Source organism: Cardiocondyla obscurior, linkage group LG09, assembly GCF_019399895.1.
Source record: "Cardiocondyla obscurior isolate alpha-2009 linkage group LG09, Cobs3.1, whole genome shotgun sequence".
Taxonomy (NCBI): domain Eukaryota; kingdom Metazoa; phylum Arthropoda; class Insecta; order Hymenoptera; family Formicidae; genus Cardiocondyla; species Cardiocondyla obscurior.
The window spans coordinates 3,542,742-3,569,436 of record NC_091872.1 but is presented as its reverse complement, the minus strand read 5'-3'; the positions used below and the strand labels follow the sequence as shown (position 1 = coordinate 3,569,436).

The 26,695-nt window shown below is 39.7% G+C and overlaps 1 protein-coding gene across 1 annotated transcript; it reads left to right on the top strand.

The window, feature by feature from the left end:
• Positions 1 to 394: 394 nt before the first annotated feature.
• Positions 395 to 26,614, top strand: LOC139105701 (uncharacterized). The gene is made up of 11 exons (XM_070661948.1): positions 395 to 894; positions 9,247 to 9,483; positions 16,358 to 16,570; positions 20,732 to 20,958; positions 21,063 to 21,274; positions 21,509 to 21,723; positions 21,859 to 22,062; positions 22,151 to 22,267; positions 22,393 to 22,671; positions 22,869 to 23,352; positions 25,493 to 26,614. The coding sequence occupies exons 1-11, from the start codon at positions 837 to 839 to the stop codon at positions 25,887 to 25,889; spliced, it is 2,643 nt and encodes an 880-aa protein (XP_070518049.1). The 5' UTR covers positions 395 to 836; the 3' UTR covers positions 25,890 to 26,614.
• Positions 26,615 to 26,695: the final 81 nt, after the last annotated feature.

The window sequence follows — 26,695 nt, the reverse complement described above, 5'->3', positions numbered from 1 at the left end:
ATCCTTAGAATTAATTTTGACGTAAAGCCGTTGATTGTAATAATTCGGATCAGGCGTTTTCGACATTTTACCGTAACGATAACGCGTTACGCGATTCATATGTAAGCTGCAAGTTGTGTATTCAAGTAACAGAATTTCCCGAGCACTTTTTACAAATTTTTTTTTCTAAAATACACTTCAAAAAAACCGACCAAAATTTTATTCTTAAAAAAAAAAAAAAACATAATAAATTCTACTATCCTATGGGATAGCGTTCTCGCGGCTTGGTGACGTGTTAGCTTGCAAGTTGGCCTGAATACCGAAGAAGAGGCGCGTAAGTAAGAGGGGGGCTGAACAGTCAGTCAGTCGCACAAGCCAGCCTCATTCCTGATGGCAACCGGCACAGCGGTCGTTACCTGTTGAGGTGGAGGTAGGCAAGGAACAACAGGTGGGGAGCTGAATACCTGGATGACTTCCTGCCGAGGTACAAGCGCCTCAGTCCGCAGGCAAGAACGTCCGACGTCGGTTAGAACGTTCCGTGAAAGGCTCTGTCTGCAAGTAGTGGACGCACGAGCACATTATTACTACATTAACCCCATTTGAAGACACCTGCAGGGAAATAAGTTTACGCGCGCTCGTTCGATTCCCCGATTCGATCGCGGTTAGTGTTCGGAAAGGAAATCTAAAAGGAGGGTATATTCTCACCCCGAAATGACGTTTTCTTCGAGGTGCATTCCGTGAACTTCTCTGACAAAGTGCGTTCGCCGCCGACGTATTGATTACCATTACAAATCGTTCCTTCAACAGTTTTCTGGGAAGGCGGTTCGAGGTTGGAATTCGCGTAAAAGGTCGCCCTTATGAACGATATGAGCCGCAGAACGATTTTCTTCCTTTTCATTGCTTTGGCTGCCAAAGGTTCGTAATATCTGTTTAACGTTAATCGGTTACATAGATAAGTGTATTAAATGATTGTTACGTAAAACTTTTCTAGATTATCAGGAATACCTTTAGACATAAACTTAAAATCTTTTAATATTAAGATTATTTTTTAAATCTTTTATACGTGTCTTTTAAAAATTATTAATTATATGCTTTGTTATTTTACAAACAAGCAAAAAAAAAAAGAAATACTTGTATTTCTTACTCGCGTTGCATAAAATAAAATGCGATATGAAACTAGTAATTTTCATTGCCTTAATCACGCCTTTGTGTAACGCTTCGTTATGAATTTTCCATAAAACGTAATTGGATATCTTTTTAGAAATCTTTAATATAGCGGATAGGCTGCATTTCATGCAAAGATAGATTAATCTTCCGTGGAAAATATAACGGCTCATTAATGCATGCACTGGGGGGGATTATAATAATTATTTCTGCACCCCATTCGCTTGTTGCTTTCTAAACGCTAAAGTAATTAATGAGTCGATTGATTATGAGACAATGCTTACAGTTCGTAACAATATTCCTTATGTTACGTATCATTGAAACATTTTATTTTGCGGAACCAGCGACGAAACTACCGTTAATCAGGCATGCGTGTGCAATATAGCTTCTAATCGAACATTATAAATTAATTACACGATCCTTAGAATATTAGTGTCAACTTTCGAATTTTATTCGAGTTGTAGAAATATTGCATTATTGTAATACCCGTGATTCTCGCGCGATAGACATACGATTGCATTAGACATATATGTAATGCGATAAATTTTTTTTTTTTTTTTTCTAATAATTGATAAATATGCAATTCAATTTGAGGTCAAGATCATCCCACGCTCGTGGCGTTATTGAACTTAGCAAGGATTACCGAAGCACTCGTTTATATATGCAATTCGCTAGCAAGAGGCATCTGAAAATAAGCGAAGCCTGCTCGTTAATTAGCGTATGATGTATGTAACGCGTGCGGATTATAGTCTATGCGTATTTCGTGTGAGAGGATACACACCGACACATTCTTCTTTATCTGATTAAAAATTTCACTCAGCGCCAGCATCCATAACTATGAACTGGATTTGCATTAAAGATCATTTAAATGATACCGTGGTTAGTAGCCGGCAAACTGGCTCCGATTTAATAAGCGCCCGATGACGATTAAACATATATTCATAAATAAACCAGCTTACTCTGGAAATTCTCTTAATGCCGATCGTGCTTATCCCCCGGGATAGTTTGTATACCAGTTCGGTCGTATATTTCATTTTTATCTCTGAGTTCGATTAAGCAGGGATAGTTTTTTCAACGTTGTGTTAGCTGCGAGACACCTCTACGTTTCGCAGAGGCACGTGCTCGTCTTTGCACGCGCAAACGCGCGCCTTGTAAATGAGACGTGGCGTACTCACGCAGCACGCGTTCTCATCTCCATGGTGCACGCAGGTAATCGACTTTCCACAAACCTCGCACGTTTTTCCACGGCGTGGAAAGTGGCTGGTAACGCGGCATCAACGTGGTAATAACGCGTGAGAAGTTCTCGAAGACTTGTAGCCCGACTATCACTCGATCGTTGTCGTGAAGAAAGTCGTCTACTCGTTTACTCGTAGCGTGTTACCGCGAAGCGCAGATTTTCCATGATATGCGAAGTATATTGAATTCCGTCAAAACTTGGAAAGTGCGCCCTTTCATACGTTGCAATTTAACACTAGATGCACAATTTTCTGCACTGTTCTTGAATACTTTTTAAATAATGACGTTTAAGAATTAATATTTTTTTTAAACTCATATATTGCTATTGCTTCGATTTACAACGAACGTGAGAGTGGACATTTTATAATTTTTTATTTATTAATTTGTCAACGTAATGCAACAGATTTTCTAGATTCGCAAGTGTGATTTACACTTTCGTAATTTTGTTACAAACTCTTTCGGTGCGAGGTTCTCGTAGTCCTCTCACGAGCAAAATTAAAGCTAGACGTACGATGAAAAGGTTCTCTTGTCGTTTCTTGATTTACATTTTACTTTAACACGTACAACTACTTCCGTGGGTTAATGACCGAGATTGTCTCGTGGTAAAGTAATGGTTACTTGCATTTCCCACGTGTCGCCGTGCACGTCAAACTTTTTTTTTTTTTTCTTTCTTTTTTTTTTCCTTGCGCACGTTCTTCAAACACTTCCTCTAACCGCACGTTCTCGACCAGCTGCCTCCTACCAATTGCCGTTGAGTCACATTTAGTTGTCTTCTCGAGTACGTGCCATTTCCTGTTGAAACTATAAAAGATCAATGCTGTCGTTATCGTTAAATCGATCGGTGTCGAATATCAACCGAGACGTGAGCAGGGTTCATCATTGCTCATTGTTTTATCCAGTTAGTCGCTTATCGCTGATAGATATTCAACATACAATATTCATATTCTTCTTTCAACGGAATTTAAATTAATAAACAGACACAATAGATTTCCGCGTACGTATTTATGAAATAATGATCCATCAGTGTTTTATAATCCATAGGAGACAGATAACGTGCAATCTGTAAAAAAAAAAAAAATTATAACAGTGCTCAATATTGAATGCATTTTTAATTACGGTTTGAGAGACGTCTTAATTATTTGGTTCTTAACCATTGTTTACTGTTTCATATCATTTAGAAACAGTATAATCAGCTTCTTACTCTCAGAATTATCGACAGAATTGTTGGTTCTCGTGACAAGTGCATGCACTTCCGTCATATTATGGAACTAATCGCAGGTTCGCGCATATACGGCTCGCACGTATCGCACCTTGAAAACAAAAGGTCGGTACGTTTAATTAACTCGACTCGGTACCCAATTTCCCACAATTCCATGAAATAACGGGAGTATCTGGCGAGCAGGCAGGAAAAAGAAGGCGAGTTTGCGGCGTACCTTTTCTCTTCCACTTATGCCCTGATTATCTACTTTTCTTAGGTGTGGGCGAAACCCCGAACATTGAAAATTACGCGTTGAACTACATACGAACAAAAGCCGATGAGTGCAAGTCGGTAGAATCTGTGAGAAATGAAACTTCGTCGCGGTAAAAAGAAAAGTATTTATATAAAGTCATTGTATATCTGCACAGAAAGAGAAACTCCTTGATCATTGATTTTAAATCTAAATCAAACGTAGTCGCAATTTGACACTTGCCAATTTAAATTCATTAAATTTTACGGGAGACGTTAAAACACACTGGAAGGAAATTATCGTTTCGAATATAATATTTATTGTGCTAAATAATAAAAAGAAAAATTTTATTTTTAATGCAGAAAGTTACTTGAACGTTTTAAACTGGCAAAGTCTTTGTTAATCGTCAAGTATATAAATTGATGACAATATTAGAAAAGAAGTTACAAAAGTTTTTCTATTTTCTATGTAATTATGCAAATTTATATCATTTGTGTATTTTCACGGTATTTAGATCCAAATATGATTATAATGACTACGCATTAAAAACGTTTCAATCTTACGTACTTTGAAATGATTATAATGGCAAGTTATCGTATTTTATTGTCATCAAATGCGAGGCTCAGCGCGAAAAATAACAAAATTCGAAAATAATGCTGGCAATCTGCTAAATGTATTTGTCACGGTGATGAGATAAGTTGATAGAGGCGTACGATAATCGCTTTATTTTACGAATAACGGTGAAACAACAGTGACCTGATATTTACACCGGAATAACTTTTATCCTTTCTATGCGATTCCGACACGTTGTCTCCATTCTACTGTCCTACATAGGCTCATTTACTCAAGGCACGTACTACTTACCATTATACTTCAAACGCGATTTATCCAAACGTCCGAAAAATTCACGTGACAGAAAAATTATAACTGCAGCAATGAATACACAATGAATAGCACAGGAAGAATATTTGACTGCGCGTATAATCGGCGATTAAATAAATTTTATTAAAATTATTGCCGTTTGTTTTATACTACTTCTTTTAGTCTTGCAATTTTGATATTTTGTTATAACAATCCGCAGCTTAGTGATTTATTTTTCTGCTTTGTAAAATGAGAATCGATCTTTTTAATCAATTTCTTGGCGATTCACGATCCACGTGGCTGCATACGTTGATAGCGATTACGTACGAACGCCGGTAGGATGAAGTACTTTTCAAATCAACCAGACCTCGGTTTTTGCCCCGGTTTACGGCTTAACAATTACGATGATGCCAGGTAGCAACCTACATTAGACGGATATAACGAATAGTTACTGCCTGCAGCGTTTATTTCGATAACACGATCAACGGTTTCCGCGCATGCCCTGATCTATAATTCCGACATTTATTTACAGTTAATGTGTGCAAAAGAAATATAATGTTACATAACGTGCAGTAAGATTTTAGTGTTACTTTTTACAATCTATCTCGGCAGCAAAGAAATTCGATTAAATTGAAATTTTAATTGCACGTGCTGAATACATACGACGTTATAAGCACGCAAACAAAATTTTTCGCGTAAAAGTCGAATTGCAAAATTAAAATGTGTACTTACAGACAACTGAATTAAAAAAAATATGTGTATAAAAAATTATTTGCCGTTTTACCGGCGTAATATCGATATTTATGGCTGTATTTATTAAAAAACAAAAAAAATTAATAACTGCTACTAAAGCGGATGGATCGCTCATAAAACGGGTACGCATTTTTCTTTAGATTATAATATCTTCTAGTGGTTAGTGCGATCCTTGTTTTTCCTGGCGCGTGGACGTGATGCATCCTGGATTCCCCCACAAGAATATAAACATATAACGTGCGCGTATCGCAACACGAGCGGATAATGTAGCACCTGCTTCGCGCGTGCCTTACATCGCCGCGATCTTTATCGATCAGTTTCCACCACGAAGAGAACCGTACAGCGAAATCGAAATAGGAGATATAGTAGCGAAGCAAGAAATTTTACAGCGTACTATAATACAATAGAACATAATATACGTGAAAATAATAAAGATGCAAAGATAATTAATTTTCATTAGATTCGAATATTTTTTCTCTATCTGTATCATAATTAAAAGTAATATTTATTATCTCGTAATATTCGACTTATCTTGAATTGCTGTAAAAAGTCTGTTTTAACTGTACAGGGATAAAATTTACTGCAAAAATATGTTAAAAAGATTTTAATTTATATTCGTCGTATTTACCTCGGCAAGCGGTTGTCAGATAGATGTTTGACGCAATAGTGATATAATAATGAAATTAACGGGCCTCGCGTAGCTACTCCATCTGCTTCCTCTTGCCCATTCTTTACGCGACGACCAACAGCTTTGCGAATCCTTCCTGGCGCATCGCACGCACGATTATAAGAACGTACGATAAATATGTTAATTGAATAGTGCGAACCGTTACGCACTCAGCCCACGAGGCGTCGATTGTACGCGGTTGGCACTAGCACCGTTTGCTTGCTCACTTCGAATGGAATGCCATCCCTAAATCGTCAGAAACATGTCCATAGACATTAGCCCGTCGAAGATTCCTTTTATCGCGCGTTAGGCGAGTGATTTGCATCCTCCGAAACATTAACGCGCTAAAATTTTGTTTTATCGACAAATAAAGCGCCGTCTCCTTCTCATCTGACAGTTACATGGGTAGTGTTTTCTTTTTTCTAAAGTATGGTGCCATGCCAAGCATTCCCCCCTTCGAGATTACTTTAGATTTTGCCGATCACTTTCGAAAGAGTGTTTTACGACTGTGCCCACCAAAGTGCTGCTGTGAGATTTGGGAGCGGCTCATTTTTTAGGATCACAATAATATATTATGGAAGGCAATAATCGAGGATGGACTCTCGTTGTTCTTTTCGATAACCTTATGATAACACCGAAGTATAAAATTACGAGGGTATAAGATCAAACCCAAAATTCGCCGACTGTGAGTCGACTACTGCTTATACGGCACCCTCAAATGGAATGTCATTCCTAAGTTACTAAGAACAGCTCCGAAACATTAACTTCTTCTTTAAAGGTCTTTTTTTTTTTTTTTTTTTTTTTTTTATCGCGCATTAGACAGATAATTTGTTTCTTCATACTTTGAAAATTACATACGTCCTACGTGGAACGCTCGAGAATCGCACCTCGCACGCGATTCATGCGCAATGTGGTGCGAGTTATTTCTTAGCTTGATTTACAAAAAATAAAAAAAAAGAATTGCTCGTAAATATTTCTAACAAGAATCTTTTGTAAGAAGAATTAAACTTGTATATTTCATATTAGTTCCAACGAAAAGATTGCTCAACTACCGATATGCGTTTAACAATGGCGTGCGTATTCATGCGTACGCATTGAATTCCTAATTCGACACGAGGATCGTCGACAAAGAAATAAAGAAAAAGGCAGTGATCGTTGCACAATGAAGACGGGTGAAATTCGTCAGGTAGTTTGTTTCCCTTGGATATCGCATTTCGGATTAGCACACACGCGCCGGCGACTGGGGAGTGCTGCATAGGACGACGACTTCCTAGACGATTGCGCGACTGCTGCAGGATGCGATCGCCGCTTGCTTGCGTTATCACTTCCGTTACGTCGTCTCGCAGGCGTTTTACGCCGCATCCTCGGCTATTTTTTTTTTTTCTTTTTTTTTTTCTTTTGCGAAAACCGGCAGACGGCAACTCGATATGTTGCACTTTGCTCGGGTCAGGACTTGCAGCCGCGTGTATGCACGTAAATGACAGGATAGTGGTAATAGCGGGTTGCCACCGAGGCCCGTGAGTATGTAGCATTTCTGTATTTATTTCTGTCTACGTAGTTGTTGAAACGTGACGGGATGGAAGAGCGTAGTGTAATCAAGAGCAGCTGCGGGCGTTTCTGTATCTCTCCGCGCAAAGTTGCAGGGATGCATGCTTTCGTCGCGGTTGTTATCCGGCCGGAATTCAGATTGACGGGAGACACTGCGAGATCCGCGAAGCTCTAGTTCGATTTTGTTGTCAATAAACTGACGAGAAATCATTGTGGCGGCAGCGTTTTTCAAGCGGGAAAGGATTAAGAATGAGCTACGGTTTGGCGAATTAAAAACTTCACCGGCAGGATTGTTATATCGTACAATCTTGAGATATCTTGAGCCAAGTTAATGCCTGCGCATTAGCACATTTTAGCAAACACCTTTACTATGTATCGCAACGTTATGTTATGGTGTCATAAACTTACTCTACTGCAACACCTTTCGCAATCTCAGGCAGCGGATGTGTATTTAGACCGAACCTATGTTTTTCATCCGTCGTTGGAAAAAGCGAATTGTAAAACGTCTAAGACAGGGACTAGCTTCCTGTGCTCACTTTCGTTGCGCAAGGGACGATACGGGTTACATAAATAAGACCCTTTCGTTTCGCACGAGATTATCGTAGAACGTTACTACGTCGGTGCTCGGTGATTTGAGCATTTTGCTCAAGAGGGTAACAAGACCCCGCCGCCCATTGAAATCATCGGCTTGAAAACGGCAGCGGCAAACCCGATGAGGCAACGTCCCGCCTTGCATCGTCCACCGTTGATGGGCTCGGTGCGTGATGATGTGGGGTTGCGTGTCTTCGATGTGGCGAAGAGATTGAAAAGCGTGCTCACTCGCGATGCGCTCGCGATGACCGGCCAGAAGACGCGTTGCATTACTCGTGCAATTAGTCATGAGAGATTGAATAGCGTAGATAGCAGAAAGTGTATATCCTTTCTGCGAGGGGTTAACAGCTCTCGCGAGAATTCGCGGCACTTGAGGCAATTTCGCGCCGTGAAATGGACGCGCGCGATTAGACATGACTATCGCGGAAAAACGTTTCCGTGCACGGTTGTTACGAGAGGAAGAAACGTATAATTACAAAAAGATGTGATTGAAGCCCAGCATCCTCTTTCGCTTTATTAGAAAATGCCTTGCTAAATCGACCACTTAATTTATACACATTGTAACTTCCGTAGACACAATTGCGAATAGATAACGCGCGATCAACCGATGTTTGAAAGGAAAACAAGAACGACCGTATTAATTAGCACGTTGTTCTGGATAACTATCGTCGCCATACGAGGACAAAAGTGAAACCTTCCAGTACATAGAAACTAGGCCTCCGCACTTGAATTTTTCAGTGCACGAAAGAAATATACGAGTATGTGGAGACGCGAGTTATTTCTGTGATACAATTGTAAATTTTTTTTGTACGTTTTTTTTTTTTTTTTTTTTTTTTTTTTTTTGCGTCTTTAGCATTAATATGATTCATCTGAATTATCTATGCTACATCTTTTTATGAAACTGACATTAGCATAAACGTATATATTTATCTGTGCCGTTATTCGCGGAATAATTTACGATAATCACATTAGAATAAGAAAAAATACGTCTCGTTGCAGGGTCGAATGGCGCCGGATGCGGTTATCCGGGTGCACCGGCACATAGCAGCGTGCGCTTCTCCGGTAAAGCCATTGATGATGTCATAGACGAAGAGGATGCCCCTATTAGGGACACCACGTTCCCTGAGCACACCATAGCCACGTATTCTTGTGAACGAGGATTCGAACTTCTAGGACCAGTGAGAAGAGAATGCCAAGCCGATGGCTCGTGGAAGCCGGAAGGCGTGCCCTTCTGCGGTAAGTTTTTTTTTTGTCTTTAATGCCTCTTTTTTTTTTTTTTATTCTTTCTAAATTTTAATTTCGAATTTATGTAATGAATTTTAAGCTAACACTTATTAATGAAATTAAATTTAAAAAGTAAATTTCGAAATTAAGAGTTTTTTCCAAATATTTAGTTTTTATTCATTTAAGTAATTCAAAAATTAGCTCTCTTTAATTCTCGTGAAGTAGAAATCGAGTTCAAGCTGAACAGAAAATCTGTACGAGTCTAGGACACTTTGCATAGGACAGTGACATGTTCATACGAATAATCAGCGTAATTGCATTTGATGCCGATGGCACTCGACTGTATTTGCGTCTACGTTGTTTCGGGAAGGCAAGTGACCCGGTTCTGGTGTCCTTGACCGAGCAGGTCCGACGACGACTGGCACAAGAAGTGCTATGCCGTATCGCGCCAGTGGGAGAAGTACACCGTTAACTCTGAACCTGTTACTGCTTAAGAGTGCCCGCGGCCTTCCCAACCTCGCGCATTCCACAGACACAGACTTACCGGACTCTTCGTTGTCCTTGGACCAGGTCGAACGAATTCACCCATTTTTCGTAGCCCCCGGAACCATTACTGTATCTTTTCCCGGCGCTGTCATTACAATACTTTTATCGCTATCGCCTGCTTATATCGATCGCAAACTCGTCTTTATTTTATTGCGAACGGATAACTTAGAGGAAATGCTCGGTTTATTTTCAGCGGGATGGAATGTTAATTTTCTCATAACGATGCCTATGAAACCCATCGAGCCCAGGACGATTATCACGTTCATTAGTAACTCGTTTATTTCATGGAGTACTTCATGTACTTTCGTGTACACATGCGCGTACATGCTAATATCTGTGCTTCTCACTAGCGAGAGATATCTATTCGGTAATGAGTACTTCATACGTTCCGTGTATGCGCTATAGGCAATTACTTATTCCGCGGAATGCGTTTTCTATCCTTGTGTTCGATTATCTCAAGAATGAGGTGACCGATTCTCCTTTCTTTGCTTTTCGATTGTGAATACACCGATCCTGAAGTGAACTGAATGCTTATCGTGTTGAATTTTAATTTAACAAATGTAAAATAATACAATATCTATCGAAAAAGAAAATTATTATACTTTTACATTTTTTGAAAATAGTCTTGAAATTATATCATACGGCAACATGTATTCCGTTTTCTATTAAGATTTAACATTTTTTTTTCTCAACACGTTAATTTAACTTTAATTCGTCTGTTCTTTCATCTTTGAAAAAACTAGAATCAAAGAAAAAAATGTAAAGTAAACCGCGAATTTACTCATTTTTTTATTTTGTTAGGCAGCTATGCAATTAACTGACGACTCTATGAAGTACGTTCACTTCCGGAAATGCACAAAACTGCCACTGCCTTTTACAATTCTTGCACGTGTTCTCGCGCGAAATTTATCGAAGTGAAAGAACATGGCTCGGAGAGAATCGCTTCTGATGAGATCTCACGGCCACGCTCCGCGAATTCAACGACAGGCCGAACTGGTCCAGGATCACGAGAAGTAGCGCCGTGTTGTGGGCGGAAGTGGGTCGCGTGGATTACGAGTACACGATGTCGACACGCCCCGACGATTGCAAAGACTGTCTCTTCGTGGCGTGAGCCAAGCAGAACGCAGAAAGAGAAAGAACGAGATAGGAAATGTGTTTTATCAGGCTCGGTCAAATTTTCACTGACAATGAGTGATAAATGTAATCTATACGTATATCGATGGGGTGCAAGATGTCGATGTAATTGATTTTGTAACACATTGACATAATTAAACTCTCACAACAAATCGACGTGCTACTTTATGAGCGAGGAACGTATACAGAAAGTACTTGTTGGTGCAATAATTAATATAAATTAATCTCTGACAATTAATCTTTAACGATAATCAATTTTTTTAAATCGACCGTGAAATGTGAGATAACCGTATAAATCTCTCTCAATTATGCACGTCAATTCATACGCATACATTGTCGTTAAATCATGCCTAAGGCAGCATTGCTAGATATAGGATGTTTGATAAAACAGTCGATCAAGATTAGCTGCAACCATCGATGATGACGATGTAAATGCAGTTTTTGTTAATGCGCGACGTCACGCACGTATCTAAATGGCATATCTTAATGGAACAGGATTATAGGTCATGATTTTCGACCGATTAGAGAAAAAAAGGGACAGGTGTGAGTGAAACTGTCTAATCAGAAAGGCGGAACATTACCTCTGAAATTATTTTCGAATTTCACGGTCTGCATATAAAAATCGTTAACGACTTTTTAACCTAAATATTTTTAACTTGACCCTATTTTCGAGTGATATCACCAATTATTCTTAGGTCTTTTGATTTTTAAATACGTTTCTAACATCGAGCCTTTTATTATAAGTTTCTCTTTTCTTCTTCTTTTTTTTTTATTTCATGTTTTAGTGTATTCAAATTTTATTTGTCGAGTTTCGTATTTATTTATATCTGGAAATTGTGAAATATTAGAAAATTATTTTAGAATGTTTATTATGTCTCATATGTGTTATATTAAGCGATGGAGGTTCGGTAGTTCGGTGGAATAGAATCCGATACATTCCTGTGGTAATTTTCATACCTATTTTTCGAGGTAAGAGGAAGTACCGTGCAGATTGATGACGTTATAATGGCATTTCTTGCGCGGGGTAATAACCGTCGTACACTCCCGGGCATTCCTTCGTCCATTATTTTGACGATCTCGAGGCAAGTGTACGCGCGAGTAATGTTTGCACAAAATTGTTCGACTGCCCACCCAAGACGGTCGCAACAGTTTCTCGTGATCCGCCGACCGCGAGAGCAGGTTGCCACTTGCGCAACTGTGCGTAAACTTGACTTTTCGAACGTATACCTCTCGTTCGCCTTCCGCCACAAGTACGCCCTATTTCCGTAAAGAATTAATTTGCGATTGCGGACTTCCGGACTTGACATTAAAAGGGGGAGATATACGAAAGTTTTCCGCATTGAGCCTCTAAACTTCAGACCTTTTTTTGAAATTTACCAGATTTAAAAAAACGTATTTAATACCATTTGTGATATTTTTTTTTTTTTTTTAACATTTAATGATATATTTTGGATTTTTAACGTTGCCTTGGATCATTTAATTATTCTGCTGAGATGATAAAGAATTCTGTGGAGCGTAACGTGTATTATGCAAAATATTCAAGTTAAAGAGATATATGTATGTCAGTAAAAAAATGAAAAAAATGAAAGAGAACCACGTTCTCCATCTAGCAAATGGCATAGTAAAACTTTAAGACAAACATAAAATCGGCATTTGCCTATGAAATATTTCCTGTTTTTCAATCTTAAAAATACATAAGTACTTCTCATTTTGCGAAAGTAAGATCGCACTTTCTTTTTCAATACTTGATAAAGAACTTTCTGATCGCTGTCACGAATAGTTCAACGAGTGCTCATGCAAATTAGAATACCGCTTGTTATTATTGCACGTTATAATAAAAACGATCCAGATGAACTAAGCAGTTTTATAAGTGCAAGCATTTTTCATTGTATTATAAATCTTTTCGATTCGTCGATCTTTTTGTCGCGATAGAAATGTGGCGTACAAGGATACATGAGCTGTTAGTATGCGTGGGACTACCTTGCTTTGATGATTATATGATTAAACTAGGAAAATTGTCGAAGCCTTGCAAAGTTATAAATATTTTATGTTGGAATAACATTTATAAATGGTCTTATAAGAATTGCAACAGAGGGTTAATCTTGAAATGAAAAAAAATACGCATAATTACAATTATTAGATCGGAAGAATCGGATTGCTTTCTGTATCTCGTTACACGATATCGACGGAAACGATATGGTAAGGCAAAAACCTTTCGCGTTGCGTGTGTAAGAAATAACTGTAAATTATGAGGTAGGCACAGCGTGCATACGTATGTGTCTTGTGGGAACGTGCGCAGCATACATGGACTACCACCATGGGGGGTACCAGCTAGTATGTAGGTTTAGGTCGAGAATGCATCGATTATCGTTTTATATGATGAACCGACGCCTGGTCGATAGAATCTTGATTGCTTCGTTATGATAATTATGCACAACAAACACGATTTATGCGAACACACGTGATTTAATAACAGTTTTAATTTAACCGCGATTAGTATATACGTATTATACGTTGAGTTATTTTATTTTATTTTATTTTTTTAAATAGAAGAAACCATGCGCGCGCTACGCGCTTGCTATTTTTTGAGAGACTCATATTATAAACTACGAAAATAAAATCATGCGACTTACCAATCTGCATGAGCTTCAGCGGAGTTGTAAAATTCTGCCGGTGACTGTAACATAAAATAAAACATATTAATGTAGACATGTTAGTATTTAAATTAATCTAAAGGTAAAGCTTTATTTTTAGAAAGATTTTCTAAAAGAAAAAAAATTAATATTCACCTAAAAGTTGCTCCGCCGATGTATGATGCCCGTCCCGGGCCTGCTCCTCCTCTCAGATGGGACGTGTCGAGTCATCCTTCCGCGCACAAGTCACTCGCGAACACCCCGACCGTGATTTTACAATCGCGAAAATTATTCATCACTTTCGCGCGTCCCTGTCCGCCACTCGCGTTTAGAATAAAGCCAAAAAATTACGCCCGAATACTTTGCGGAACGACCGACGAACCGGCTGCGACACGTGCTCTCCTCACACGGAAAATAGGGAGGAGAAGATAGTTCTCGTGTCGGGCGGTTTTCGTTAAACGAAAGTACGTATTAATTTCGGCACGAGCACGCGGTCGCTGTGATTCCGTACGTACGTGTGCTTCGCGCGACCGCTAGCAAAGGACAAAGCGATAGTGGGGGTAGTGGGGGGAATACACCTAGCGCGCGGCACGTAGGCTCGCGCTCACCTCTCACCCCATCCCCCTCCCCCACCCTTGGTTACCTATTCGTTATTCTCGTTCGATTTAATTATAATATTTCGGATCGATCGAAAAATTAAAAGGACCTCGTTTTTTACTATAGATAAGATAACTATGTTTGTGAATAACAATAACTACACGTAATTAATTCGCGCCAATCGAGAAAGTAATAATTTTCGACAGTATATAATTACAATTTGCCTCCGCTCATATTATCGATGACTCTCTAGCGTTCTCGTGTGAAAGATTAATTTTATTAAATTTTAATACCGATTTAATATGATCATTTTTGTTTTACCCGGAATCGATTGTATAACTTGGCGCTTTTTAAAAAATTTATTATACCGTATAAAAATTTAAAACGATTAAGCTCGAAGAGCTTTTTAGTCTTTGGCGAGTGAACCTGACCGCTCTTTCCCAACGCGTTTATCAGAGTATCTTGAAGATGCGCTTGATGCATACGGACGAATTTTCAGTCGGCCTTTTGTTTGCGTATCGGACTTTTGCTTGCATGATACACTCGCTGTCTTGTCTGTGCATCTCGCCCGATTGTTTCACGCGAGATTCCACGAGATATTTTGGGGCCGTGGTAACAGATTGCGTACAGAATCGCGCGATATCTCAAAGCACGCTACGAAATGTTTACACCGAGCATTTCACGGATCGCGAAGAGCGTTGAAAAAATTTATTTAAGGCATCGCATAACAGTATGCACTTTCAAAGATATCTTGCAATGATATTAAATTTCTATACAGAGTGACATTTATGACGACGTATATAGAGAAGGCCATAGGATATTAATATAATTATCGATGGAATTCGCTATCGCAAAGTATTACAGCGTAATTTCAAGCGCATTATTATTACTATTAAATAAAGACCGATACCCAGACTTAGCTCATTTATTCTCGTTCACGGGTAGAAATGAACTAAATGACATTACACGACTATGTAATACAAGAGAATTACGAAGGCCTGCCTGATTAGCATCGGCGACTGTAAAGTAAATAATAACGCCGGATTAGCTCATTTATACTCCTTCACGAATGTCATTATACTATGTAATAACGTTGCAAGATGCAAGAACATTACGGAGATCTGTTTGAATACGCGGGACAATGGAGAATACCGATTCTATTGCTAGGCTGGATGCTGATTAGACTAATTAAGGCCGAGGCAATACGTATTGCGGGCTAATGGTACGCATCGGCGTGTCATCATCGGTATCGCATGGACGCCAATAAAATTCTCACGTTACGGTACAGTAAAACTACCGCAAGGCCGCCAGCGTGTTCGCGAATGTACGGAACTTGCTGCACAAAACTTGGCTATGGCCACCGATGACCGTGGTCTCCATCTGTGCGTGCCGTTCGGCTATTCACCTGTGCGACGGTGGCGATGGTGGCCGACCTTCTTTTTATCGAGCAGATATGGCAATGAGTTACAGCGATTTTCTCACAGAGAATTATTGCCGCGTCACCAAGGTATGCGCGAGTCGTAAAAAAAAAAATCCAACGCAAGAAAGAATCAGCTAGCGCGGTAGTGCATGCGAATCATCTGTCGCGTTCGTCCTTGCCTTATAATTATGTGGCGAACCGTTTAATTTATTGACCAACTTTGGTATTGCAATCTTTAGTTACAGAGCGATGTAATCTCACGCCTGCCTTGCCGTCATAATGTGCTCGTTAGGAGGCTTTAACCGAGCATTTTGTATATGTTAGGAAGGTAATAAGTCGCCGATGAGGAATCGATTAAAGAGAAGAAAAGACTCGGTTTTTATCGTATACGTTTAAGGATACAATGGGTGCGGGATGCTATTTCGTTTAACTCGATCGGATTCAATTGCGTCTCGTTGCCGTGCTGGAATGTCTATCTTCCAGCACCTGCGGATACCGGTTCGTTTCTTACCGATTATCAAGCATGACAATCAATTGCATTAATCTGTTTTTGCAGTTCTGAACGTGGCAGGCGGCAAAGCTCCGATGCAAATTAGCGTTGCGGAAGGCGGAATTCCGCAGCGCGCGGTTGACGGAAGCAGCAGCCAGAGATACACGCCGCAAACCTGCACCCTGACGAAGCCCGAGCTTAAGCCGTGGTGGTATGTGAACCTGTTGGAGCCGTACATGGTGCAGCTGGTGCGACTGGACTTCGGCAAGCAGTGCTGCGGTAAGTAATACCGTATACTTCTTCGCGCTTCGCCGCTCGCGAGAATTTACCGTTCCGGTTAATAAATGAACTTTTGCGAATCACAGACGATATTTCTGCACCTTATCATTCGGCATTCAATAAACTCTTCTAGCGTGTCGTGCATCCGATAAAAGTCCTAATCTCGCGCATTAGAAATAACTTCGAACGACCTAAGGCGATTTTATTCGGAATGCTTTATTGCGTTTTGAATTCGAACTTTCTTTGAATCCAATGTTAAATGTAGACGTGTTAACAATTTCTTTTAGAGCACTACTTGGTAGTGATCGAAATAATGATTAAGAGAGTGAACCATGAAAAATTGATATTTGCAGTTCGGCCTTTCGAACAACCGCGCCTCGCTCTATTTCAAATTATTGCCCCGGCCAAACGGTTGACCGTTTCTTTCCAGCAGGGCGATTCGCGCCGTTAAAAGGTCCGTCGTCGGGTCTAAAGAAAGAAACAAAGTAGCGAACGATCGTAAGAAAGATCGCGATGGCGACGGTAATTGGACCTCTGCCGTTTATGCGGCGGTTTACGAGCGCATCAAATCGCAGTGTCTGTTTTCTTCGTGGTGTCAATCTCGCGGGTATTGAATCTGGCGCTCGTTACGATGCTGCGTCGCTCGGCGGACTAAATCGGTAAAAAGCGACGGTAAAGAGCGTTCTCCGCGTACGTCGGAGTTCGCCGCGAAGTTCTCCATTCTGCAACGAGCGCGCGTTACCACTGATAAGCGCGAAACGATAAAGTCTCTTGTATGAATTCTAATGCGAGGCTCATGCCGCCGAGATAGAGTTCTCGCGATGCCGCATAATACCCCGCCCGTCGCTTAGCACTTTCGTTTACGGTGCGTTTTCTCAACTTTCTATCAATAAATAGGCATTACCGAGATAATTACCGGGAACGATGCCTCCTCAGCAAGATGGATTGCAAAATAAATTTAACATTGAATGCTATCTGTTTATGCCTGCATTTTAGATCGCGTTAATTATACCGGGCAGTTTTTTTTTTTCTGCAAACAAATATATAACGAAAAGCACATACGTAATTATAATGCTGACGACATTTTCTCTTTCATTTTGTATTTACAAAAATTTGCTTCTTTATTTAAAGCGGCGTGCGATTTGTCCTTTTAACACATTGATCGTAAATTGCTTTTTATTGAAATTCTAATATCGAAAGCCTGCCCATAATCGGTTCTTAAACTTTCTAATATACTATTATTCTGTTTTACTTTATTAAAAATATTTCTTGCGCTGCGTATTATTCTTACATTATTATTTTACTTTCTACTGCCACCCGTTTTGCATGGTTTATGCGAAAGGGATAATACGCAGGCGTGATTTTACAATCGGCGCTGTAATCTACGATGTAGATTGCGTCTCTCTGGACGCGAGTTGAGATTCATCTCAACGCAATCCAGCCTCGAAAATATCGACGCTTCAGCGAGCATTTGCCGATTTGAAATCATGATTGCGAACGACTGCCTATCGCTGGGAGAGTGGCCAATGATTTTATTTTTCATTTTTTATTTTTTTTTTTTTTTTTTACGTGAAACAAATGGATGGAGAGTTACGCGCTTACAGAGTCGTGGAAAATCTATCTTATATTCTACAAACTGTCTGTAGAATTTTGCCGTAAAATTCGCACTTCCTTTCCTCACCTTTAACTCGATCGAAGGCCCTGCTTGCATACGAAATCATTTAGAAACTCTTTCATGAAAGTGAGAGTCTTTCCACTTTCAATTGTTAGAAAACCGTTGTAATACGTCTGCCGCGGTACGCCGCATACATTTTTCAGCAGCCTTCGAGAAACGCGAATTCAGTCATCAATCAGCTCGAAGTTATTGCATATATTAGAGCAAATACCAGAAGAGCTCAATGCATCGCGTTACTATTTTTCTGTCTCGTAAAGATCTAAGTAACCTACGATTACGACAGCCACGTTATTTGTCATTAATTATTTAATCTCCACACAAGACGAAAAAGTGTGTTCGGTCTGGTCGGTGCAGAAAATTATGCCGATTAAGTCACGCATTTCCGGCATTCCGATTCTATCGGACGCTTCTTCGTTAATGAGACTCGGCGCGGCACTGGAAAATTCGCGTTATCGTTTCGAAAGTTCATCCGCTTGAACGAGGGAAACTTTCACCGTTAAACGAGTGATAATAATGGGCATTGTCGGTGCTGGGCACGCGCAAGGCAGGAGCAAGAGCGTTTCGTTATCCAAGGAAGACCAGTCGACTGTTCCTTACGCGAGTAAAAGTATTTCCACTTTTTCGCGATAGGAAATCACCTATCAGCGGCACATTAGCGAGATCATCTAGTTATGTATCAGAAAGATAAATGATTTCGGGATCACGCAAGCGAGGCGAGCGGTTAATCCCGCGCCGGAATAGTATATTAACGACTTCCGTGTCGCCGTGTTCGCGCAAAATTCGCCTAGGAGAGATGAATTATTCAAAACGCGATAATCGACAATCGGCCTTTCTGTCCGCGGATCGAGTCGGAATCGGTTGCGCGAGTGCAGATGAAACAATAGTCGGCATAATGCGGTTCGTTTTAAGCAGCTGTTGTTTAGTTACGGCCCAGCACCGAAGAGATACTCGATGATAATTCTCATACCGGCTTCGCGACTCCTTATAATTGAACAGACGGCGCATTACAATTACCGAGGCCTGTCTACGTAAAAGACCAGCTTTCACGTTACGCCTCAACGGTGAAAAAGAATCAATTTGTTCGTTTCATCAATAAATTGTATTATTAACGCTCATATACGTCTCCCTGTTATTATCGCGATGCATATAATGAATTAGAGAACTGAATAGCATCGAATTTAACTACGGATACTTTGTTCGTTCAGTGTGATAATTTGCCACTGAAGATTGGAAGCATAAGCATCTTTCTCCGGGATGTAGGTGGAGAAACAAGCTATATGCATTTGAATCTAGCTCGCGAGAATCTCTATTAAATTTCGAGTTTGTTTCCCCGCTTAAACTTGATTATTTTTTAATTTAAATAGAAAGATCGCTGCATTGAATTTGTAAAATAAAATTAAACAGCATTGAGCAATGAACAAAATCAGATAAAGTGTATACTTAATGATTATCTATTAACATTCGTGATTAATGGTAGACCGCATCTCCGTTGCTGTCTTTTTACGCACGACACTTGGAGGAAGGCACGAGCGTGTCTCTCGGTCCTTTCTCAATACCAGAGTTTCTCCTCACTCATGCGCTACATGTCTACGCACTCATTACAGGCGAGAATAGTAGCTCGCACATGTGCAACAGGAAAACCGGAGATTCTCTGTGGTCTATGCATCCATGTACGTACGTGTCGCGTGTAACGTATCTCTTAGCGCAATTCTTTTGCCTAGGCCAGGGTACTGTCGCGCGAGTTCGAATTCGCGATCATCACTATAAAGACAGAACGTGGAAAGCATGTAATTGTAGCGGTTTGCAGCTCTACGAGCAACCATAGACGGTTGTCCATAACCGGTCACAGTCGGGATACCATGTGGGTCAAAAGACATAGCGCTCGAGATGATTTTACTCGTCCAGATATACCTGTAATCGGCGCGCGTTCTACCCTTTAAGCTAAACCGCAAATGAAAGTCTCCGGCCACGGTTTTCGATTTACGTTAATCCGTTGAAATCCACGGTGCAGCCTACGATCGAAAATTATTAACCATTGAGATGGCCGGGCGTAAAAGTATCAACAGAAAGTTGCTTTAACAAACTTGTTCTTGCACGATGTCGTTCGAAAGTTTTATCTAAAGGGGAATTTTTCAGTGTATACTCGATTAACTGTCGCAGAGCCGCGATTATTATAGCATTGACACAGATTAAACTAACGTCTTGTTATCATAAATGTATGCCATTAATTACATGCATGAGCGCAGAGAAGCGCGTTTCTTAGGAGGACTCGATAATTACAGCCATCGCTTCACCCCGTAATCTTCTAAGTTTTCCTTTAGTGAAACTACGTTATTCCGTCACGCGAAAAAAAAGATCGTATCGGATCTGCGATGAGATGTTTGCGACGATATTTTTCGATGATATATAAGATAAGCTCTAGGATAAAAATATTACGATTAAAGTTACCCGAGTTTTAATAAAAAATTTTTTCAACTGGTTTCCAGGCAATTTTAACGGCACCATCGTCGTTCGCGTTGGAAACAATCGGCCAGACTTAGGAACAAATCCAATTTGCAATGAATATACCGGATCTTTAGAAGAAGGACAGCCGCTTTTCTTACCTTGCAATCCACCAATGCCCGGAGCTTTCGTTTCGGTTCATCTAGAGATTCGAGGATTTACCGTTCCCGTGGAATTATCCTTGTGCGAGGCGTTTGTTTACACTGATCAGGTAAATTTAATAATATAAAATTAAGTCTTACGACAGAACGGAAATAAATCCAGTTTTCATTCTTCCATCGCGCTAATGATTGATTGTGTAAAACGTAAACGCAGGCCTTGCCGATCGAGAGGTGCCCTCAATTCCGGGACCAACCACTGGGATTAACGGCAACTTACAACGGCAAATGTTACATATTTTACAATCGCCAGCCGCTGGTATTCAAAGATGCTCTGTCCTTTTGCCGCAGTCGAGGTGGTACTCTCGTAGATGAGAGTAATCCCGCTTTGCAAGGATTTATCTCCTGGGAATTATGGAGACGGCATAGGTACGTTCTTACTCATGCATATCTAATAAAATAAATCAATAATAATACATATAAAAAAAGTTGGAGAAAGTTAAAAAGTTTACCGTGTAGAAAAGTATAGATAAATTTTATAAGAATTTTTTAAAAAGATTATAACTTTAATTAAAAAATATAAATAAATAAACGTAAAGAATAATCAAATAATTGTCTTTTTTGAAAAATAATAAATGAAAATGTACTTAATCATTAACGAAGGAGCGACACATCCAGTCAGTATTGGATGGGCGCAGTTAGAGACCAGAATGATCGAACATTATGGAGGTGGACCGAAAGCGGCGGCGAAGTATCTGTTTCGTTTTGGAACCTGCCACAAGATACTGAAGATGACTGTGCTCGTTATGATGGCAGTAAAGGATGGCTTTGGTCCGCTACACCTTGCACAGCTCGACTTAATTTCATCTGTCAACATCGTAAGAATTTTGTGTTATATATTACGTCTCTGAAGTTGATTCTTTATTATACAAAATTCGAAAAAAAAATTAGAATTCTAATTTATTATCGTTTCGTCAATTAGAAAAATAATAAAAATATTTTTATCTTTTTAGAACCACAGGCTTGCGGCAGACCCGAACAGCCACCAAATTCAACGATGTTAGTAATTAGTCCGTCGAAAAAAATTCCCGGCAATATATATCAAGTCGGGGCAACCGTGGAGTACAGTTGTAACGTAGGTAACCTCTTGATCGGACCGTCGAACCGTACTTGCCTCGACACCGGTTTCTACGACGAGTTTCCACCAGTGTGCAAAAGTAAGGAACACGATGGTCATGGAACTGTACTCTTGAATGAAATCATCGCGAACGTGACTCGCATCGTAACGTACTCTGAATGTTCCAGGTATCGAGTGCGGCTATCCTGCGAGCATAAAACATGGTGGTTACACGCTCATCAATAACACCGTCAGTTACCTTAGCCAAGTGCTTTATTCCTGCGACGATGGATATGAGATGACCGGTAAGTATTACAATCAATTGCGACCTGCCATAATTATTCACGGCGCATTTGAGTTGGAGAACGGTTATTTCGTATAAATTACCTGTGAAAAATTATTCTAAGCTGATGTTTCTCCACGATCGCAGGACGTGCCCGATTGACTTGCGACATCGATGAGCGTTGGAATGGACCACCACCGCGATGTGAACCGATTTTCTGCGATCCACCGGCTGTAGTACCACACAGTCACATTAAGGTGGATGAGGTCAATAAAGAAGGAAATAGGGGAAGAAACCTTAATCGAAGTTTACTGGTTAACAGTATCGTCACCTACACATGTGAAACAGGTTATCGACTTGTTGGTTCTCAACAAATTACGTGTTTAAACACCGGATTATATGATCGCGCCGCTCCGAGTTGCATAGGTATTTATTTATATATTTATAATAATAAAATAATTTAATTTTAAAACTGTATAATAAACGTTAATTATAAGTAAAATTTTAGGCTATTGATTAAATTACAATTTTAAACAAAATTATTAATTTAAAAAATTAAAAATATATCGTACGTTCAGATGTGTATTATGTGTATATTAAATCTGTGAATTTTCTTTTATCAGAGGAATCACGCGTAGCGAGTTCTCCTACCCGAGCGACAATACGCCCGTCAACTTCGAAAATTCGGACGTATCTTACTTCAAGGATTAGAACTACAACAAGTGCGACGGTCACCAGTACAACCTCCGTGCCGACTAGAAATATACCTAATACCGCGGAACTTCCGGCGACGGTAAGAGAGACAGTCTCAAAGAGGCCAAGTATTGGTCTAAATAGGCCTGCGTCTCCTCCATCGATACTTAACGACGCTGGTAGCGATCATCCACAAGACAACGAAATATCCGGGAGCGGGGTGGACCATGCACAAGCAGGTATCGGTGCGGGAGTGCCGGAACCCTCTGGTCCTTTCCGAGTAGACAACGCTGAGCATCCTAGTGGCACTCATCAAGCCAAATTAAATTTGGGAGCCGTAATTGCCCTGGGAGTATTCGGCGGTTTTGTGTTCCTCGCCGCGGTGATTACAACGGTCGTTATACTCATACGCAGGTAAGCAAAATAATGTATTATGTACCATCTTAATTTTAAAAGTTATTTTTAAATTTCTACTCCGTGAATCTTCTCAGTCTGATGAATATGAATGCGCACTTTAATATTCAAATGACATTTGATCGAGTTGTACATTATATCGCTTACTTTGTATTAATTTGATTTACTTTCTGTCTTCTACCGCTCTATCTTTTTCCTAACTTGTAATACATATACATGTTGCGTTGTAATCTGGATCCTTTTCATATAAAATGATTTTGCTTACTGAAACCGCGTGTATATGTTTCTCAATCTTGATGTAACAAAAGAGTTTCTAACATTTCGAATAGAACTACTCAGGGATAGTACTATTCGTTTCTTCATTCATTGATCATAAGCTTTCTGTAATTCAGCCTGTAATTTACCTCAAACGTAGCCTCGATTACGCTTTGCAAAGGAGATATATTTTCATTTTCCAATTGATCTATGATTTTCTTTAGTTTGTTATCACTTACTAATCAATGGTTCTCAATGTGAGTCATACGGCTACTAAAGATCCATGGTATTTTTTTCACATATGAAAAATGGAACAACAGGGATAATTAAATAAATCAACAGAAATGCCTATAATTGAGAATGAAAATAACTGTAAATGTAAGCGAAAATGATTTGGTCGTAACCGAAGTTGTGAAACAGTGGTGTAGACATGTCGAAAGTCCTAAAATATAACGTCAGGGAAACGTGTGAGTCTCGTAGATAGTCTCTAGTCTGCCATGACGATAATTAACACAGAATCCATTTGTGCATTGCGATGGTTAGCGGCAGTGGCAGCGTCGGAGGAAGGCGCCGCAGGGGGCTCGGTGGGGTTGGTGCGCTGAGGGGTGGCGGTAGTGGTGGCCTAGGGAGAGGCGACACCGGGATGCCCTCGCGTTGGTATACGCTACTCGCGCTGCCCTTCCCCGACCAGCACCTGGGGCGCCGCGACCTCACGGCTCGCCGCGGTAGCGATCATCCTTATTCCTTTAGCCTCTCGGCGGCTCATCGCGCCGGCTACTTCTCAAACCCTTCTCTGTAAACCGTTGTCGTCGCTTCTCCCTCTCACCTCCGCCGTAAAAAGGACAGAAATAAGAGAGAAAGAGAACCATTCCACTCTAATATATAAAGCCTACAACCACCACTACCACTCCAACCCTCCACGCAACCATCGCCCACCACATCAACCATCATTACGTACCACCACCAGCTACCACGCGCCACCCTCGCGAGTGATACTAGTCAAGGTAAACGAGAGCAAGGTTTCTACTTGAGCACCTTCTTTTAGCGTTAGCTCGTCGTATATCACGCCTTGTAAAAATAGGAAACAGCTTTTAGTGCATTGCACGCACCCCAACACATCAATATCCTATTACACAGTATATTATATAAAAAATATGGAATAAGATGAGATATATGTATATATATGCATAAATGTATTCAAGGATTCCTAAAAGCAGTCGTATGTTTTAGGCACAAAAATCTTTAAAAAACGTCTAAAAAATGTTTAGACGAAACAATTTTATTGTTTTTTTTTTTTTTTTTTAGGATTATTATATTCTCTTTATTTCGTTTCAGTCGATGGTAAAACTCGATTATTGTGAAAACGACTGTAATTAAAAAATCCTGAATATTGCATTACGCAGAAATTACAGCGGCAAACAAAATTATGTACAGTGTTTTTCATAGATTTATTAATGCTTATGTCTTCATGTTAAAATTTGTTTAGAGTTTTATTAATACACTAATTAAACATGTGTGTATGTGTGTATGTGTGTATATGTGTATATGTGTGTGTTAAAATATTAATAAGTCTGTTAGTATATTATTAGATTTATTGTATTAAAATTCAAATTTTATTTTCTCTGTTGTACTTTTCTGTCTTCACTTTGGTAGTCAAAGGCTTAAAAATCGCTTTGAATCGTAATAATAGAACTACTGAGCTTATTTTTACTTACTTTTAATATATAAAAATCCAACGATGAAGAATTCTGATCCGACTATTTTCCTTTGCACATAACGCTTTGCCTTATTATTTTATGCAAATATATTTAGCTCTGTGAAATAAAAATTACTCATAATTATACGATAGCTTGAAAAAGTGATTAACATGTTCATTTTTTATTAGAAACCGCGGAAGAAGCAGCAAACATTATCGTCACCGTGCATCGCCTGATTGCAATACCGTCGCCAGTTTCGATAGCAGTTCTTCGGAGAGTCGAGGCGGTCTGAATCGGTATTATCGTCAAGCTTGGGAGAATCTGCACGAAACCACCGGCCACAAGGCTGGCCATCCGCCGCTTCGTCGCAAGGAGACCCTAGATGAACCAGGATATCGGGAGAACTTCCGTGGCAATAACACCGAGCGCGACGGCTCGGAATTGGTTGTTAGCGATGTCGCCGCATATCCATCGAGCAAGCATGCCAGCGTCTCCGATAAGAAACGTCATCATCACCATCATCATCATCATCACGGAAGCGCGACGCCCGATTGGAGGCAGTCGCAGTCCCATCATAGATACTAAACGGAGAGCAATACTGTAAAACGAGCAAGAATCTGCATTGAAAGATATTTTGCTACGTCATTTACGATTATCGAAACGATGATTCGTAAGACATAAAATGTCCGTAGTAAATGCTCACAACTGTCGCGGATTAAAAGATCTTCCTTCTTAAACGAGGGAGCACAGCGAATCTTCCACTAACATTAAGCTGTACCTAGATAACGTTATACATGAAATAGAAAAAAAAAAAAAATAATTCGACATAGTTACGTTATAAGTTATCGTCAGTGTGTAATAGAATGTAAATATTAAACATATAGTTGAAAAATGAGGATGAATAAAGATAGTCGCTCGTTTTAAGGAAAGATAGTAGAAGGTGGTCAGAAAATATGCCAAAAAGCAAAAAAATGATATACAACAACGATCAAACACAGAAACGCAGTAATATAAAACTTAAAGATAAGTTATTGTAAGATCAGGGATTTATATAATCATATTCAAAAAGATTTCTAAGAAATCTAACAAAACATTAGATATTGGCAAAACTACGTTTGTTATGGGTACCTTGGCCTCGCTTTAAAAAGGTTACTGTTTCTTAAAAAAAAAAAAAAAAAAAAATCCAGGATATTATACCTAAGTATCATTAAGGGAAGGCCGATGTTATCCATTTAGAAAATAGGACAAGTATCATGCTAACTGCATGCATGTATACAAACCGTACGTAAATAAATGAGGATTTAAAGCCACGTTAAAGCGTGTATCGTTGATCGCTATACCTTCAATATATGTTGCTATCAAGATTGTATTATAAGTATATAATACTTAAT

Bases quoted from the DNA above. Each gene is read 5' to 3' on its own strand.
- LOC139105701 (XM_070661948.1), top strand. From the start codon at position 837: ATGAACGATATGAGCCGCAGAACGATTTTCTTCCTTTTCATTGCTTTG. The intron at 20,959-21,062 runs GTAAATTTAATA...ACGTAAACGCAG, and splicing joins CGTTTGTTTACACTGATCAG to GCCTTGCCGATCGAGAGGTG. The intron at 21,275-21,508 runs GTACGTTCTTAC...TCATTAACGAAG, and splicing joins GAATTATGGAGACGGCATAG to GAGCGACACATCCAGTCAGT.